Below are 20257 nucleotides of genomic sequence, written 5' to 3' on the forward strand. Positions count from 1 at the left end.
ATACAGCCCATGAGACTCATCATCACAGGGGTTCCTGGAGACAGGGACAACATTTACAAACAGGTTAGATTCTTGTATGGCCAATTATAACATTGGTAATTGAACATATGAAGTCACAGCAGCTATCTGCCATGCTTCAGATATCAATCAGCTGCAACAGGGTCAATGAAGGGCAAGGGCTCAGGGCTCATTTATTCTGAAACAATAGCATAATACTATATGTATGTCAAACACCTAACACATAAAGGAATCCCAAACCTGATGGCAGTTTTGGAATCCTACCATTCTCATCTGATCCCATCCTCCCCAATGATATGCTGAGAGATTTCTCTGTGTTCATAACAGCAGCATCCAATTTGTACCAAAACAGACAGGGGTTTTCCAAAAAAAGCTAAATGCAACCTTTTTCTCTGACTGTGAACACCAAGGAAAGGTATGGGGGAGAGGCAGGAGATGTTACCAGTTTCTTCAGGAAGGTGCTAAAATTGAAGAGAACATGCTTTGCTTGGCTTTTGACTGGCTGAACCTGGTGTTTCTTTGCTTTATTACTGAGGAAAAGCCAGATGAAAATAAAAAATAAAAGAGATTCTCTATGACCAAAAATTCAAAACCTGGAAAACATCACAAAGTCAATATAACTATAACCTCCATGGCAAGCAACAGCACAAGTTACTTCCAGGGTACATCCAGTACCTTCCAGCATACACACCTCAAATCTTATAGCTGCCTGCTTGAAAATGTGATGGATGATTATACTTTAAACCAGACTTTCTAGAAGTCATTTTACTGCTCCTGGATAAACACACTCCAGTTTATTGCCTCTAGTCTGTGATATTTTATGCAGATAAAATTGATAGACTGACTGCTGGGATGAAGTTTATTTTACAGTAAGATGTCATTTTCTCTAGAGTGAGACAAATTAGGACAAGGAGTTAAGTAGAGAGTTATTTAAACTAAAATATTAAGAAAAATTTGACTATGAGGGCCAGGTTTTGACTAACGCTTGTGTAAATCCACAATAACTAAAACAAATGCAGTAAGAGATAGTCTGGAATCACACTTGTATAACTGTGATAAAATTCTGGATCTGAGGCTGTGATGTTCTCCAATTAACTTAAATCTTACCTTTTTTTCTGAATCTGTTTCTTATGTTGCTAATATCAGAGCTCAAACTTGCAACAGCAGTTTTTACTTCCTGGGCTTGCTCACATGACAGTAAGCACTGCAGCCGTCAGTGTTTGTTGGAATCTAGTTCATACATTATGTTGTTTGTTTCTCTTTACTATATTGTGTCTGTTCTTTTGGGGTGCCTATACACATGTGGGGGGCACTGTAATTACAGCATGTTGGAGCAGATTCAATGACTTGCTAATTAGCACATTTCAGCCAGCCACATCTCATGTATCAAGGTCCAGACAATTCAAAATGGCAACAGGGGCACTTTACCTAAAGCTCATTTGACAAGCTTTAAATAAAACACCCGTACCACCATTTTGAAGCATGGGCACACTGATACACGAGATGCTGTGGACACTTTAATTAGAGTGGCTCTCGAACCTGCTTTAATTAAAGAGCGCCCCCCCTCCCCCCCCCCCGGGAACGTGTAAAAACACCCATGATGTTTTGGAAGCAATCTCTGCGCCACATGGAATGGGCTTAGCGAATCAGGAAACCAGAAGCAAAGCCAGGTGACCAGTCTAAAAATATATGCCCCATACTCCCTCTGGGTCATGAACATTTTTCAGTTTCAGAGTTCTGTGGCCACTTTCTCTTAGCATACATTTTAAACACTGGAAGGACTGATATAAAACTAAACCAAGAACATTTAAATTCTAAACACTGGAAGGATTGATATAAAAGTAAACCAAGAAAGTTTAAATACAGTATTTTTTGCTTAAGCAATACATGCAAAATTTGACAAGGAAAATAGTTGCTTATGCCATAGTCTTCTTTGCCTTATCTTTTAGTGAAAAAAAAAAGCCAATGGAATCTGTTTTTACAAATGAATTATATTTAAAAAAAATTCCCCACATCTTACATATCTCTTAGGATCACAGAAGCTAGTTCCCAGCTGGTGTAACTTTGCAGTGCTCTGCTGAAACCAATGGAGCCAAGCTAAAGTGGAAGTGAGGATTTGTATGATAGAACTTCAGGTTGTTAGAGAGTCCCTCTGATCACCTGTAAAGGAGTTCTAGCAGCTTACATTCAGTACTCAATAGCCTATTTTTCTTTTAATCAAATGTTGCCTGATCTTTTTTTGGGCATAAAGGTGTCCTTTCTAAAACATCTGTTTTCTACATGTTCGTGATGGATTTAATACTTGTGTGGTTATAAATGCAAATTTTCAGCAGAAGGTAATTGAAAGTTGGAAGAGGTTACTTGTAATTCCTTTTGTCCTTAACTTGGTAACTGGCAGAAAGTCAGTAACCTCTCGGCACTTTGAAATGAAACACTCACACTGGCAAACAACTGCTAATTTTACTCCGCGGAATCCAAAGAAAGAAAAAAAACAGGAAACTCAAATACAACTGGCAGCAATCCTTTTTGAACCATCTGACTTCGGTATTATTAATTTGTGAATATTTCAAATGCTTGGAGAGCACAAGATCTATAGAAGGTTACAATTCCGTGAAAAAAAAAACCAAACCCAAATGCACATAATTTCCTGTTTGGGGATTTCTGAACCAAATGCAGTTGCAAATTAAATATCTTCCCATGACCCTTTACAGAAGTTCTGAACATTGTGTTCTTTTCTTTTAACAAAATGAGTAATAGGAGAAAAAGGAAGAGTTAATTATCTCATCTGCTTTTAAGTTTTATATAGACTACTTTCGAAAGAGACTTGATTTATATTGTACATTGCTGGGAAGGGAACCCAAATGTACCTTTGTACCCTTTCATGGTAGGTTTTATCCTGCAATAGTGGGATGAGTCAGGAATTCAGACAATATTTGAGCCTAGGCCCAAAATTTGGGCAAGTACTGAGGGCTCAAGCCTGCTTCTGGGCTTTTCCTGAGCATATTGCATGTCAAATGAAATTGTCTTGCAGGCTTGAAGTCCTAAATAAAATATTCCTACCAAAAGCTTTACAAAAGCTAGACAGGGTTGGTAGGATTAGAAGGAAAATGCACTAATTAGAAATGTCAAAGCCATGGTGTAATGAAGCACTTAAGCATGGGCTTAATTTCAAACATATGACTAGTTCCTTTAAGTGGACGGTGACATTCAGGAGCTTGAAGTGAAACATAAACTTAAGCTCTTTGCTAGATAGTGTCCTAAATTAAGACAGCTGAACCCAAATGTTTTTTGTATTGGGATGGTTGCAACTCACTTAATTTGTAGCAGGTTGCTAAATTAAGGACAAGCCTCTCAGTTAATTGCTATGGCTTTTACTTTAAAAGATGCTGCATCTCCACTCACCTGGAGCGTAGCCACAGTCTCCATAGCTGATTGGAGAAACCATGCTGTTTCAAATGAAAGGCACATCAGACAGCTGGTCTCACTCGGCCAACTGCACCCCAGGCTAGTTACATTGGTTTCTCTGATGGATGTTTTGTCAATAAGTGACTTCTCCAAGTGTATCTGTTCATATAACATCGGCCACCAAGCAGCAGTCTTATGTCAACACATTTTAAAGATTGTCAACACAGGCTGGATTCAGACTAACAATCTTAGAAGAAAAGAGGTTGTAGTGAATGTTATCAATAGCATAATCTAGCTACTTCTCTGAATTTCAGATTAAGGTGCACAGAATGCAAACAAATCAGTATGGCTAAAAATAAGAACAAAACCCATAGAAGACCAAAGGCAGAATGTTTACTGTCTTTGTATGAAGAATTAACATATCTGAGCATTGCAAACTCTATAGATAGCTCGAAGATCCCAGTTCTTCTTGGTGATGCATTCCCTTCTAATAGGAATATAAACTTCTCATATAATATCCAAAGGGATATTTACCTGTCACTGGCCAGTCTGGCCAACAGGGGTTCTAACCAGCCTTTGTGACACTCACAGTGGGAGTCCATGAAGATCAGCACATCCCCTGTGGCCCGGGCAGCTCCCAACATACGACCCTGGATGACTCCTAGCCTCTTGTTGCTCCTGATCAATTTTATGCCATCCAGTTTAGAGATGTATTCACTCAGGGATGACTTCAGGTGTCCTGCAAAAAATACAATGGTCACATAGATTTTAGCTCTGTTTGGAACAGCCAGGCTGTTACTGTCCTCCCCCAAAAGCCCAACTCAATCAGTTTGTGATGGAACACATCATCAGCTTGTTGGTAAGATGGTTTGGGACAAACCTTGCTTTTATCTTACCCAGCAGTGCAACAGAGGGAAGGGAGCAGAACATCACTCTCCATTTTTCTACAGTCAATCAAACATTTCTGGATTGCAATTCTGGGTATGGAGGAGCAGGGAACAGAGATTGCATTCAAGATACATGCCTGCACTCTTATTGTGTGAAAACTAAGCATGTAGGAATGGAGCCATGTTTTTATCTTTTGGGCTCTGCTGCTTGTTACAGAGAATTTTTTCCCTTCCTGCCATGGGCAACTGGTATTTCCCAAGTCAGTGGGGACCAGATCATCGACTGGGGGGGGGCGGGGGAGGGCGGTCCCCTAGTGATCAATCGCTGAACCCGAAATCACCAGCAGCAAAACTGGAAGTGCATTTCCGCCAGCACTTCTGGTTTTGTGGCTGGCGTTTCCAGGGGGTATATGGCCAATGTCAGGGGGTGCATATGCACCCGCATGCACCCCCTACATGTTGCCAATGCTTCCTGCTGCTATACCTATCAGGACTCCTTCCCCCCACTACCCACCCACCCACACACACTTCTTCAGAAGCATTGGGTGCTGTCTGCAGACAAGGTTGGGGATTTTGACTGGGATGTGTCAGTGCTCCTACTGGGACCCAGAGGTTCACGGTTATAGAGTTTTACTCTTCTGCTCAGGGTCAGACCAATCACCATATTTGTTATCAAAAAAGAATTTTACCTGATTGTCAGATTGGTACCGAATGTGGAGGGTTTTTGCCTTCTTCTGTACTGGGGGGCATAGCCCTTTTCCTTGGATCTCTTGAGGATATTTTAATAACCTTGGTTGGCAACAAGACATTAGCTAGCCGTGGCAGGTTAAGGTGTTTTGTTTTGTGGTTGGCTCAGGGTTGACGTGTAGTTTTGTTAATAGGTTAGATAGTGGATTTGTATAGGATGATTTGGATAGGGATGATCTTGCCTCATGAAGGGAGTTGGACTAGATGACCTCTGGAGTTTCCTTCCAGCCCTACTTTTCTATGATTCTGTGACCTGTGCTGTACAGGAACTTGGACTAGATTATTTAATTTATAAATCTGTGGATAAAGTAAGCTTCTAGCCCTCATACTTGTGCAGAAAATCTAGAAAAAATATTTCCAGTGCACCCTAAATGCTTAAAAATCAAAAGACAAATAATAGGAACTGCAAACTGATAATTTTTTTAAGCTAATCATGATTTTTCAACACATGTAGATGTCCCAGCACTGTACTCTCTAATATTTAATACATGTGGAATGGTCTTCCCAGGCCTGATATACCAGAAGTAGGAAATGAGCTGGGTAAATATATATTGTCTTCAGCACAAGCTCTGTAGTGAATAGTTGCTTTACCCATTCTTCCTCTACTCATGAATTGCTGGAGTGTTCAATAAAATTTTGCAGAAAATAATCATCTTTGGGCAGAAACTGAGCCTGGAAAATGTTAACCTCACATATAAAATGATGAGAAGGTTAAGTGCCTAAAACAGGGTGTTTAGGATGAAAGAGTTAATTCAGTTGTATCTTTGGAAATAGCACTCACAGTTGCTCTTACTAACGTACATACAACTAGTCTTTCTAGAGCTAGCACTGGTTGCATCTAGTGTGTTGCCTGGGTTAAAATAAATGTTCAACTCAAGATCTTTTTTTCTGTGTGTCTATGTACTGTAATTTGATTGACTAGATGTACCTGCATCTCCTCAAATCCAAAAAGACAGAGAAGTATCTAAGTATTTTACTGATTTGGTGAAAACTAGAAAAACCCAACTTCTACTAAAATCAACTCCACTGAGTGCCTGGTTTGTCCCCTGATTTTATATATTTCTTAAACCACAGATCACCAGGGACTTCTGTGCTCCTCACAGCTTGGCACCATACCCAAAAATTTTACCAGGACCCTCAAAGGAGCTCTTCATTTCTGACTTGACTCTCCCTCTGGCCCCCAAATAAGCTTCTCACCTTTAAAAACCTTTAAAAATAAACACTGGCAATGTTCAGAGGCAGTCATCAAATGCTAAAGAAAACCAAACATCAGCAGATTCAACTGTCATAGCTATGATCTGAAAGGAATAACAAGGCAGAAATGATGACCTTTCAAATGCAAAGGAAGGAAACATATATAGATAAATCAGACAGCAGGAGATTTCTTTGGTTCAGTTCTGGAAGCCTCCTCTACAAATGCCCAGAATATGTGGTAGAAGAAACTTTATAAAGCAAGAAAAAGAGAGAGTAAGAGAGATTGCTAGTAGCTTGTGAAGAACTTCTCTAGTCTCAATTCCTATAAGTTAATGCCTGAAATATTTTTGATGCAAAAGAAACACTTGGAAATGTTTCATATCTAGAAGTAGAACAGAGTTGCAGGTTCTACTTACAAAGCTATCTGTAAATCTCAAAGTTAAAGGGAAGTGTTCTCCACAATACCCACAAAAGAGCTGATGTCATAAGGACCAGTTCTGTAAGATGCTGAGCAATTTCTTTGAGAAACTGAATCCTCTCATCTCCCGCTGTTCCTAGTGACAGTTGAAAACACTAAACACCTTGTGGGATAGTCAGCAACACGCAGGGTCAGGTTCAGAGGGAATCCCTACAGGTGTTCACAGAAGACACAACTGGTCCGAGAGCCTGTGATTGCTTCAGCAATGTAGAGCTTTCCTCTCAACGTTACAGCCAAGGTCCAAGTCTGGAAATCATCATAGTGAGTCCGATTCAGTGAAAAGCTTAAGATTTGTGTACCGTGATCTCACTTTAAATGAAAATCTCTAAAACTATTGGACATGACAAGGAAAAAATAGTTCAGACTTAGCAGGTGAATTTTAGGGCAGGAAAAATAAAATTTGTCAAGTTCAGCTCTATATGTTGCTTGCTTTAGTAAAGTGTTTCAAGTTCTACTCTCCCACCCTCAATTCACACAGAAATACAGGCCCCTTCAAACAGCTTTAAATACAGAGCTTAGAGGGAGAAAAAAAATAAGAAGTTACCTTGTTGGCTGAGGTCATCGACAAGGATGATCTCCTTGAGAGAGGCCTGTGGGGCTGTGTCTTTAACACTGTGCATAGTTCTTAGGAGGGTAGACCAGGCTTCATCATGGAAGCAGATGATAACACTAGCTGTAGGAAGATTGGGGCCATGCTCCTGCTGCAGACACCTGGGTTAGACAGAATGGAAGAGGTACACTGTGTAGGTTGCTACATTCATTGGCTTGTTCTTAGCATTTCTCTGAGAATAAAAGTCAGAATTTACTCTTAAATTGATGGTCACTGAAGTCAGCTCATGATTGTTGCTCAATATGCAGTGATACAAATAGCATTTAAGCTATCTAATGAATGGAGTAGAGCATGGTTCTCCAACTTCTAAGCAGCTAGGGGCCACACAATGCAGGCTATGTCAGTGGGGGTAGCATACCATGCAGGTAGCACTAGTGTGAGCCTCAGGCCCTCCAGGCTGCATACTGTGTGGTTTGCCCTCCTGCTGCACTGCACACATGTGCTGGCACTGCTGCCAGCACATCCTCCCATTATGCTGCACACAGGCAGATGACCTCTTGGTGCTGCACTGCACCTGCAGATGTCCTGGCCTCACCCTCATGTCCCCAGCCAGAGATTTCCTTGCTACACCAGGCAGTGCAGGTGATCAGGGCTGCAGGCTCTAGCCTGGAAGTGCAAGTCAGAGAAGGGAGGGGGAATCTGGAAACCTCAGCTGTTTTTCAGCTGAAGTGGTGGAGGGAGGGTGTTAGAGCTCAGGGCCTGCAAATTAACCCCTTGTGGGCTCATGTAGTTCATGGGCCTTTAGTTGGACAGGCCTGGAGTAGAAAACAAAGTGAAAATGTTATGAACCCATTATATATATGCCAATGCTTTACCCTCATCTTGAATACTGTCTGGTTCTGGTCACCCTGCCTCAGAAAGGCAGACCTGAAAGGAGTTGAGATAAGTAACATAAAGGATTGGTAGCACATAAAGCAAGACTAAAGGGATTGGAGTGTCTCGCTGAGGGATTAGGCAAATAACGGAAGACATGGAAGAGCCATGCAAATTAACGAATGAATGTTATAGAGCAAGTTAATGAATAGGACACAACAGACCAGTCAGGCGCTCCTATTTTTCACAGACAAAAACAAGGGAACAAACAGCTGAAGGAACTGGAAAGCAAGAACTTATCAAACTTATTCATGAATTAATTATTTGTATGCATATAATATGCCTGTGGAACAAATTTCATTGGATATTATTGAAACCAAGAGCTTATTAGGATTCAAAAGAGATTAATGTTTTTATAAATAATAAAAACAAATATAGTTGCATGAAGTAGCATATATTTTCCTGAAAAGGATGTATGCTCTCATGCTTCAGGCCTAAGCTAATCATTGATGGATGGGACATCCTTAATGGGCAGGTTAGTCCCTAACTGCTCAGTATAGGATTTCTTGTTCTTTCCTTTACTGGCACTGGTTACCATTGAGAACAGGGCATCTAAGTAGATGTATCACTGTTTTGATTGAATATTGTAATGCTTATAATTGTCACAGACAGCAGCCCTTATTCTTTTGACAGCAGTGAGAGTCTTGCCATTGATAGCAATTAGACTAGGACTTCATCCATGGGATTTAGCCACACAACAGCTATTAAATGTAATGGAAATAAAGGGGTTTTGTCTTCATGCAACTCAGGATATGCTGGGATCACAAACAATTTTAGGAGCTCTTGTGAGACATTGGTTTGAGAGATATAACTAGTGGGACACACTTCCACTGAGTGCAGTGGGTGCACAGACAATAGTGTTCTTTGCACACAAGCTGGCTTTGGTTCTTAGTAAGCAGATGATTTCACACAGTCTGGAAGCACAGCTGTCCAACATGAATGCAGGTTTTACAAACACTTTTTACAGGCATGAAATTCACTTATGCATCTCTCTCTCACGAGTATAAAAAATTGTCCTGTGTTCAATTTTCCAGGTAGACTTTATTTATTTTGCCCTGATAATTTAATCTGTAATAGGAAAAAATTCTCAGTGGATATGCTACAGCTTTAAATAATGATCCTGTGGAAATTATGTAGTTCTAGCACCTTGTGTGCTGCTTTAGTAACAAGGCTAGTCATTGGGCCAAATGCATCTGGGGAGTGATTTCATTAAAGGCAGTGGAATGAATTTGGCTCAGCCTTTTTTAATTATCTTTGTGCTGTCGTGTAAGGGTATAGACGAACAAATTGAAGTGAGTTAAAAAGCTGCAGGGACTTACTGTATGTCAGCTGTTCTGGAGTAATTGTACATGTGCCTGCTTTTAACCTGCAGTTTATGAAAACTAAACCTCTTTCACTGAGGGCCAAGTTGCTGAAGTTTAGCTCTCAATTACGTTGGTACTGCTGCTGTTCAGTAAGTTCCTGCCTGCTTTTAACTCTATAATTTGTGCATTTATCCTTAGCATATATTAAGACTTGAAAGCTTGCAACAGTAATAAAGCCATTTAGACAGTAATCTGCTTCAGCTGGAACAGGAATGGATGAAAAAATGCCATGCTATTATCATGGTACAAAGAGGAGCCAGTCATGGACTGGCACACTGTCACGCTTAGCAACGTGCAAACACAGAAGTTTCTAGGTACCCCATGCTCTGGTCTCGTTTCTGGGTACACATAACTTGGCATGGAAAAATATCTCAATAAATAGGTACATTTTAAATACATTTCCCTTGGCATAGTCAGCTTTTTATATTATTTTAATCCATTGAATACTATCTATGCATTTTCCTTGTTTGGTAATCCTCTGTCAGGAGTTATTATGGTAAGCAATAATAGTTGCAGGAGAGTTCTCCTCTCCTCTCTTTCCAGAAAAGCGGAGACAGAAGTAAGCTTTGTGTCTTAACAACAGGAACTTCCATTTCCAAGCAGAAAAAATAGGTTTAACAACTGTACCCAGAAGTAGTGTAGGAAAACCGAAGAACCGATGCAGCCTCCAACCAGGAGCAACCAGTAATATTATAACCAGTCAGTTTCTTATCACAATCCCACAATGCTTTGCTGCTAGAGCCATGGTCAGGGTAAGAAACTGATGCCGGGGATTTTTTTGAAGGGGGTTGGGTTCCTGAATGGAAAAGGACTGAAAAAAGACTGTGGTAAAATACATAAACCAGATGGTAGGTACTCTGTTGCAATGGAGATTGGAAAAGAAGAAAATCATAAATAGTTTTCAGTTAGATGAGTAGGGCTCTTTGACTAAAAAAACTTGTTCTACATAGTTTGGGGCAGACGGGTCCCAAAACAGGCTGAACTTTTTGAACAAGTAGAGGTCATGACTGCGGGACATGAAGAAGGATGAACTGATATCAATAGTAGGAAGTGCAACACATATATTCCGGGAAGGCAAAAGCAGCGGCCAAAGGGGACTCCCACTCATCTTCAGAAAACTCTTTCATTGAGATTCAGTTCCCAGCAGTACTTATATGTGTTGTAGTTTTGTCATGTAAATGAAAACCTTTTAGAGATTGTATACATTTGCATTTGTCTAAATGCATACACTGTTCAACACTTAAGCCCAACAGAGAAGAGCAGTGATTTCTGGACAGACCCATGACTGAAAGTCAAAGAGTCAGGCTTGATTCAAGCCCATTGACTCCTGGAAGGGTTCATACTGTACCTGAACAATCCTTTTTGTTTCTTCTTTCGTATGACATCAGATATCAACCCCCAAATCTATGATCCACTGTCTGGTATTTTCACTCAATATGCAGATTCCATCTGCCCCATCTGGGCATTTGTGAAGATTGCAGCTTTCAATTAACGTTGTGTTATTTATAGCAGTGGGTCTCAATCTTTTTTGTTCCAGGACCCATTTGCCAAGATCGATGGCTTGTCCTGCCCCCTGGTCCTGCTGGTGCCCAACCCAAAGTCCCCAGCCAGCACGATTCACCCCCAAGCCACAGCCCCCTGCCCCCTGGGCTATGCTGGTGCCTCTCACTCCAAATCCGCAGTCCCTTGCCCCCAGCTGCTCCCATCCCACTTGGGCCGGAGTGTGAGCAACGAGTGCAGGCCCCTATGTGTATGGATACTAGCCCCATGCTGACCACATGGGCATGTAGCTCCCCACTGCAAAGAAGTTCCCCCACCTCCTTCCCGTGCTGAAGGGCCAGGCAGGCACCTTCTCCTTGCCGCTCCCCCTGCCCTGCCACAGCCCTGCATTTGGCCACCATCCTCAGCGCACGTGCATGCGTGTGTGCATGCGTGTGTGCGCACACACACCCATACACCCCCCCTCCAGACAGTCCCTGGACTTCCATCTCCTGCTCCCCATACACTTACCTGCATCCAAAGCCAGGGGCTGGTCTCACGACCCAGCCTCACTGTATGCTGGCCATGTGCATCTGTGCATGCAGATGCACGTGTGCCTGCTACCTCCAATCATCTCAAGCAGCTGTTGCAGGCTGGAACACTGCCAGCCTGCAAGGGGAAACCCATGCTTTCATGGGGTTTTTTGGGACTTCATCATAAACCTTTCAAATATTCTTGTGACTCACTTGGGTCATGACCCACTGGTTGAGAAATGCTGGTTTATAGGACTCCACATTCACACAGGGGGCTGTCCAAGATGCTTATCTTGTACAGTGTTGATTTGACGCATCTGTATCCAGATCTCTGTCTGTTCAGCTTAACCCATACTTCTCTGTCAAGATCGTGCCCAATGGGGGACTTGTTTGGCATTGGTGTAAAATGCTGTAGGAAAAGGTCTGATTTTTCTCAATGGGTTTGGTTCAGCATCCCAAATCTCTTCCAGGAGCTTGTGGGCTTCATGTAAATGGTTTACAACTTCTAAACCTCTTCAGCCTCCATCTATTTAGGTCTTCAGTTAACAGCTGATGGAGCAGGTGATTTTCATCATCTCTTGCCTCTATTGCTACTAATGATGTTAGAGTCTGTCTCTTCTTCCATCACAGTTGTTGTGTGGAACAGCTCTTGCTGTATAAAGAGGTGGGCTTTGGAGAGATTGAAGGAGTCACATTCCAGGTTGGAAAGTAGGACTGATCCTGGACCGCAGAACAGGAAGTGAGGGGCAGGGGGTAGGTGAATTTTAGGCTCTTGTTTATATTGTGTTCAAGTTTTGAAGTCTTGAAACATGAATTGTTAAACTCTTTATTGCTTTAATGCAAAAAACAACTCAGCCATTTACTTTCAGCCCTGAGGGACATCATGTTTAACAGTATCAAACTGTGCTTATGCATATGTCATACTTTTTAATGGCTGACTTATAGGTGAAAAATATGGGTATTAAGTTTTGACACTATTATTTTGCAGTATCCTAGAGTGTTTCAGGTGTCTCAAGATAAGTGGATGTGGCCTCTGCCCTAAAAAGGATGCAACATCTAATTTCAGAGCCTCAGACAGGATGCAACAAGAAGTCTTCTCTAAGACACTTCTAGCTGATTTTGTTTGTAAATATGGAAGGCCTGATTCATCCTGTTTCACATCGCTGCTTTACTTTTACATCACAGTAACTCCACTGAGATCAATGTGGTTATTATGCCAGCATATGGATGAACTAGCACAGAGATAAATTGGGCTTAGAAATTAAACTGAAGCTGCTTATTTATGTAATGGAAAAATCTATGGTCTATGTAGAAATAATGGTATGGGCTAGAGGTAGGTTAATGTAGCAAGGCTCTGATCTGGATCTAAATACCCCTAAAGTTTGGGACTGTTTAGAACTGGGATTTTAATGTGGGTCTCGAGCTGTGTCATTGATGGCTCATAGGACTGCAGGTAGCTGGGCAAGGAACTCCTTGCAGAACTCTAGGACCACAGCTTGAATCTGACTCTGTTTAGGATTGGCTAACAGTGGCAACCAGGGCATTTATAGATGTGCTCTGGGATGTGAGGAGGGACAACACTTTAATTAGCGCAGCTCCAAGAGCCATGCTAATTAAAAGTGCCCAGAGTGTCAAATGTATCAGCATCCCTGCACTGAAGTGGTAGTGGAACACTTTGAACTAAAGCTTGTCAAACAAGCTTTAGTTTAAAGCGTCCCACTGTCATTTTTCAACATGGGGACGCTGATACGCATGACGCTGGAGTCTGCTGAAGCGTGGTAATTTCCATGTTTCAGCAGACTCATTTAACCAAATCTGCTCCGACTCGCTGGAATTACAGCACCTTGGAGCAGCCTCACTGCAAGTGTATAGAAGCCCCCAATGGCTAATACTGGTTGGTTGTTGTCTGTTTGAAGTAATAGTTTTTGTGTCACATCAGAGGCTGCAAAACATAAAGTCACACTGCCTCATTTAAGCATTGCATAACCAAAGAGCTTGACCAGAAGTATAGTAACTTGTAGAATAATATATCAAGTTATAAAAAGCTGACCAACTACATGGTTGTTCCAATAAAAGATATCACCCTAAGAAATCCTTGTCTGCCGCACAAGTTCTGGACCACCATAGCTACAGCATGACTCCAACACTCCAGACATTTATTAATTTATTTTGAAAAGCTTTTTTTCTCCAAACTTACTTAGTAACTCTGGCAAATATCCCTGTAGCAGGGAGCTTGGTGCTCATGCTATTTTAAGGGAAGACAGGCTGTGAGGCAATCAAGAGAGCCATGTGACCCAAAAGGGGCTGGGCTTGCAGGATATAAGCTCAGAGCCTGAGCTGGGTAGGCAATCTGACCTGAAAGCCATGGAGAAAAGAGCTCCTGACTAACATCTGAACTGGGGTAGGCAAGACCAGTGGTTTAGTGGTTGAGATTGTAGGGGTGGTGGAGGTCTCAACTGGCCCGGGAGTGGGATTAGAGCCTGAGGAATAGGGGCCAAGGCAGAGGAGTAGTGCCACAGTCAGTTAGGGCCAGAGGGCCTGTAGCCTACAAGGGGTGCAGTTAACTGGACTTGACCTGGGAGAATCAGACTGGGACCAGGGCCAGGGAGCCTGTAGCCACAAGGGGCAAGAACAAAGAGCCCATAGCCCATAAGGGGTGAGAACAAGCAGAGCTAGGGAGCCTGTAGCCCATAAAGGGTGAGAACAAGCAGGGCTAGAGAGCCCATAGCCCATGAGGGGTGGAGTCTGTTGGAAGAGACAAAGGTCTAAGCCCCCAAAAGGGCAGAGAATGAGAGCCTAAGCCCTAGAGAGGTAGAGATTATTCTAGGTAGATGCCTGAACCCAAGAGGGGCAGGGATGGTTAAAGGCACTGGGGGTGGAAGTCCCAACAGTGGTGGAGACCATTCCTGGTTTAGAGGCCCCCATTGACTGGAGTTGACAATGGGGCTGAAGGCCCATAGATGAGAGAGGGACTGGACTGGACAATGGGGCTTAATGCCCAATGATTGATAACATCTGTGATGCTTGGGCATGGCCAAAAGGGGAGATGAGGAGGCCACATAATTAGCCCTTAATGTAATGAACACAGATATCTGTGCTCATGAGCGTGAGATCTTGCTGGAGGAGCCCTGGGGCAGCTTCCCTTTTTCTAAAAGCATAATTACATCGAAGTGTGACGGGTGAGAGGAAGGGAAACTTGCCCAAAGGAAATAAAGGTGATCTGGGCTGTGAGAGCTCCAGGGGCATCACAGACACCCCTGGAGTGGGACCCTGTTACAACTCCCTACTTCTTTATCTTTCATTCAGGATTGACACCTCTCTCTGGCTATGGGAATTGACCCTAAAACTGTTGTGTGGATTTATTGCTTGCTGAGAGTGAGATCATTCTTTGATGGCATGCTGGGGCACCAGAGAGAATCTTCTTCAGAGAGCCAAGTTACTTCTCAGGGGCCGACAAACTGCTGTATGCCATTACGCTTCCCAATGTAGTCAGCTAGCTTGGAAGCAGCAGAGATCCACCTATTCTCTCTTGCCTTCTCTGCCCATTTGCAGATGTCATGTGTCCCCAGAATGATTCGTTCAGTAGGAGGGAGTTCAGGAATTTCAGTTAAATGAACTATGCAGGAAGGGCCCTTGATATGCTCTGTCTTCCTATGGCACAGCTGTTTTAAGAACCAGGTAGAATCTAGCACAAAGAGTAATTTGATGCACAGATTAAATAGATCACTAAATTTTCTCAGCTGGCCCAATAGGACTTTCCATACAGTTGCAGCAGTGGGTCCAGGCAAGGATGGGGTTGAATATGTCCCATCTATACCCTGCTCACCTGACCAAATTGATTCCCTCCAGACCTGTATATTCACATAAGGCTGCTATGAGGTTATGTCCACAGAAGCCACTCTTAGGCCTGCTGGAGACCAGGGACTCAAGAGCAACTGCTGGGGATAAGCCCAAGAGAGCACCACTTGCAAACTTTCAGGTCTTGAGTATGTCAGTGGAGTTGAGTGCAAAAGGCTTGCTCAACCCTGTCCTTACTAGGGCCTGCTACTGCAGGGGCATAGGCAAGCCCATAGTTGACTTGGTTCCTCAGCTACCCATCTGTAAAATGGGCATAGTTCTTCCATGTCTCCTGGGAAAGTTGTGAGGTAGAGTCTAACTAGGAGTCCTAGATTCTCAAAGGGGCTAAGGCAGTGCTCTGTTCAGCATTACAATTCCTTGTCTCATTTCTTAGTTGTGACCCCCCACAAACTGCAGCTCTTACCATTGGGTCTGACCACTCATGTCCCAGCAGTGTAAAAGTAGCCCATTGGGCTAGCAGAGTTAAGATATGATGGTTTCCATAGGCAATATAGGATAACATCTGGCCCTCTTGACTCCCAGTTTGAATGACCGGGGACTCACTGGCTTGCTGACTGGGTCTTGCCATCAGCATAAATATAGAGCACTGCTTGAAGTCATGTTTCTGGAGCTGTAGGAAGACCTCTTAACCGCTCTGCCACTGTGCTCCTTTGAGAGCATCAAGAGTGCTTAACACAGAAAGAAGATCTTATAATATAAATAAACAACACAAAAGGTGGCATAAGAAGCAGGAGCAGAAATTTTTTTTTTACTCTCTGCTCACCTTGCAAAGTTAGCAAGATCAATATGGAATGCACAACTTGAGAAGATGCAATATAAAAAATGTTATCCCTTTATGCCCTAAGAGAGCCTGTGAACATGCAGCAAATCAATATCCTTATATCACTAGGAATAGGGATCAAACCCTGCTGTCCTAGACATAACGAAGACACTAAAAATATTCAATAATTAAGGGGTTCAGTACTTTTGGACTAAGATTAGCCAAACAAAACCTGCTCCAAGCAATATCCTACACAGAATTGCAAGGGTCATGCATAGCTCAGTGCAGAATTGTGCCCAACTTGTTCAGCTTATTTCAGCCCCCAAATGATTAAGAATGTGGCTAAACTGAGCAAGTAAAACTCGGAGCAGATTGTGCATCAGGAAAACCTTGAAAACAAAGGGCTGCTCAGCTGAGTGGAACACGGGGATTAAGTACGCGAGTCAAAGTATACAAGGTCATTTAACAAAAGAAACATAAACAGCCACAAATACAACTCTACTATTTGCATCCACCAGACTGCCCAGTTCATCTTTGTGGTTCACATTCATGACACACTGGTCACACCTGTAGCTCACATGCAGCAACACATCCTGACTGAGCATGGCACCTGCTAAATAAAGCAGCTGTCTGCCACATTTTTCCTTTCTGACATACACCAGCAGAGGTCCCCATAGACCTCATTAAATTAAGCTGGCAATAAGTAAGTGCTATCACACTTTGAGATCTGGTGTCATATCTTGTTGGCTACCTGGGTGAAACAGGGCAGTTTCCTCTACCCATGAAAATAATGATCAAAAGAGGCACATAGAAAGTGAGAAAATTCTGCAAATAATGTAATTTTTGTATGCTAGTTCATTGTGCACTTGTTCCTCTCCCCCTGTTTGGACTGGAACACCCAATCATTCTTTTTTTTCCCTCCCCTAGTAACTCCCTGCAGTCCTTTTATCTGCCATACAGTTCTCAAGAGGAAAATCTCAAAGCTTCTTGCTTTTTACAACTTAAACCTGAGAGTATCATTTTAAGAAAACTGAGATTCATATCATTACAGCTCATAAAAAGGGGAGAAATAGGACAGGTGTCTCTCCTGGTTCTTGTTATATAATCTACTGTGCTCCTAAAATCCCCAGAGGGTTTAATGGATGTTATAATGGAAAGAAATGAAAACTATTTTACCCTAAGTTATTTAAGGAGACTGGAGGAGTGTGCTGGCTTTAACTAGGAAAAGTCTTGCTGATCAGAGTGCATGACCCTGTTTCAGACTCTGAGGTTGTTGCGTGGAGGTGGTGAAAGGGACAAGATTTTGGGGAGAAGAATACATTTTGCCTGATAGGAACGTGGTATAGAAGAGGCTGGTCTCTCAAGTTGATTGAGACAATGTAATAGGGAACAAGGTTTGGGGGGTCAAGGGAGGGCTTCCTTAAGGGTAACAACAGGGAAGGATTGGGTTTCTTTTAAGGGATTAATTAGGATATTTTACTTACAAAGGATGTCGTACCTCAGGCAGCTCCCTACGCAGAGAGATCTGCTCACTGAGCGCTTCATTGAAACCGTGAATTTCCAGGCCAAGCAATTGCTCACCCCCATCATCCCAGTCTCCATCCTGCAGGGGAAGAGACTCTGGGTCTTCCTTTAGCTTGACCTCAATCCTTTCCATGTGCCTTTTATTCTGCTTTACCATTCGGTATCCCTTCCTAGTCCTGCTGTGGTTCCTTTTGATGGTGGGTGCCACGATGGCCACTAACAGTTCATCTTCCCGAAGGGAGATGAAAGGTGACAGCCCTTCCATGGGATAGTACTGCTGTTTCTCCTCCTGAGTCTCCAACATCTCTTGGGTCTCGGCGAAGTCCAGCTGATACCTTTCTCTGAGAGTGAACTTCACTGGTTGGGATGTTCCCTCCTTGTTCTGATCCCTGGGTGGTGGATTCAGCATTGTAACCATCAGTAGCAAAAAACCCAGCATCAGCAACAACAAGAGAAACTGCAGCTTACGTGATCCATATCTGCACCTCTTCCTCAAGAACATACTGTTGGTGACAAAGCAATACAGATGGTCATGTTAAATATCACATAGATGTATCTTATATCCAAGCTCTCAGGTTTCTTTGCAGCAAAGAACCGGCTACTACTACCTGCCAAGAGGGTTTCCCCCCCTCACATTTCACTGATGTCCTTTTCCCCTATGTTTGCAGACAAAATAGAAAATGCCTACTCATGATCGAGGACACAGATCCAGTTAGATAAAGGCGATTCTTTATTATACAGAATCCCAAATTGTCTATAAAAGGATACGTTTAGTTGACCAAAAAGCCCATTAAAAGATGGTTTAAGCTTTGGTTTTTCTTAATAAAAAAAACAAAAAGAAATTCCATTTTTATAGTTTCCTTCCAGAATATTTCCTTTCACTGCAAAGTTTCCAGTTGCTGCCTGGGCTGGAGTGAAATGTCTTATCTTTGCAAGCAGATCTGACAGCTTCCCCCCTTTTTGACGCTTCAAGTTAACTGAGATCAACAGATGAGAACTAGTAGGTCCCTGACTTTCTTTCACACATAAGTACAGCACTCAGTCAGGAAGCACTTTGCCAGACATAATACAGAGCAATGTGTGCGTCTTTCTCTTGGTCCTAATGCCCTCACTGTTCTTTTCCTGTCAAATGAAAACTTTGCAAGGAACTGTTAGAAGTGAAATATAAGGAGGAATATTCTAGTTTGCAAAACAAATCAAGATGCCCAGCTCATTGCTATGAGTCAGATGTATTTAAAGAGCTGGGAATAGCCTGTATAATACACAAGGGTTTTTTTAATTGATGACAGGGTTGAATGCATGTTATTTATGAAATATATTTATCTGTGTAGTAACAACTTGAACCTAGAATGTAGGAGTAATTTTACTGTAGTAAATATTTGAATTTTTAGGCATTTCACAAGAATGCTAAGTGATCAACTCGAGACTGAAGTCTTTTCTTCATCTAGAAATCAGACACAGCATGGTCAAGAGGTGCACAAGATTCTTAGCTGCCTTGCATTATGTGAAGGATCACCTATTGAATTGGATAGGTAATTGAGTCTAATACATCCTTGATGATACTGCTAATAATTTTGCTATTTGGCATCACCTGTGCCATTTATTTCTCTGATTCTTTAATTGCAAGCTTTTGGGCACAAACACTTTTCATCAGGCATTAGAGAAAAGTTTGTAAAAGTTCTCTTGGGTAGAAATGAAAGTTTATATTCCATAGGATTTCACAGAGGAGTCAATAGATGGAAAACTCCTGTGGGCAGTCAGTTCATAGATGGTATCTACGAATATGATGTATCAGGATATGATGGAGCACTGTCAAATGCTTAGAGCCTGGTACTTTTAAAAAGAGTACAACATCTATCATTTCAGAATGCCCTCCCATAGCAGCCCTACACAGACCAAATACTTCCAGCAAACGTTATGATTGTGCTATATCTTGGCACTTTTCCTATCTCAGGTGCTCTTTAAAAACTATAATACAGCTCTAATCATATGTTGGGGAGTATTTATATATAGATGTTATTGTAATGCTTGACCATTATGGGTGCCTTTTATATTCTTAAAGGACATAACCAATAATATCCCAACCCACCAGTAATCCTGAGCCATCTAAAGAGAAAATATTGCTCTTTTTACTTGCTTTTGTAGAAAAAGTTTTGACGTTTTCAGTTCAGCTGGGAAGTGGCATAGATCTGCATGAAAAAACATCTGAGTTCAAAAGCCTTCATTTAAATAACAACATGCGTCAGCTACAGAAAGACAAAATGAAATGCAAATTAAGAGACCTGTCCTAGACAATTTGCAAAGAGCTGGCACCAACCACTTGCAGACTGACTGTTCAGTTTCACAGGTTCCCCTAATCAGGTAGACACAAGGAAGGGAGAAGCCAGGAATGGAGGGGAGAGGAGGGAAGAAAGCCTTTTCATAGCTGATCTAATGCAATGATTTGGCTTGATTTAAAAGTTTGTTTTTGCTCAGGTAATATGTTATCGCATAAGGCAACAGTAATAATCAAAAATAACTTTGTGTC

The 20257-nt window shown here is 42.1% G+C and overlaps 1 protein-coding gene across 1 annotated transcript in view; it reads right to left on the reverse strand.

The window, feature by feature from the left end:
• Positions 1–18786, reverse strand: part of GALNT15 (polypeptide N-acetylgalactosaminyltransferase 15) — a 38488-nt gene extending 19702 nt beyond the window's left edge. The window contains exons 1-3 of the mRNA XM_006262379.3: positions 17691–18786; positions 7274–7440; positions 3958–4162 (exon numbers count right to left, since the gene is read on the reverse strand). Of these exons, the coding sequence (XP_006262441.1) occupies positions 3958–4162; positions 7274–7440; positions 17691–18232 (914 nt within the window). The 5' untranslated portion in view covers positions 18233–18786. The remainder of the gene's footprint in view (positions 1–3957; positions 4163–7273; positions 7441–17690) is intronic.
• Between the last annotated feature and the right edge of the window lie 1471 nt (positions 18787–20257).

Source organism: Alligator mississippiensis, chromosome 5 (genome assembly GCF_030867095.1).
Source record: "Alligator mississippiensis isolate rAllMis1 chromosome 5, rAllMis1, whole genome shotgun sequence".
NCBI classification, from domain to species: Eukaryota; Metazoa; Chordata; order Crocodylia; family Alligatoridae; genus Alligator; species Alligator mississippiensis.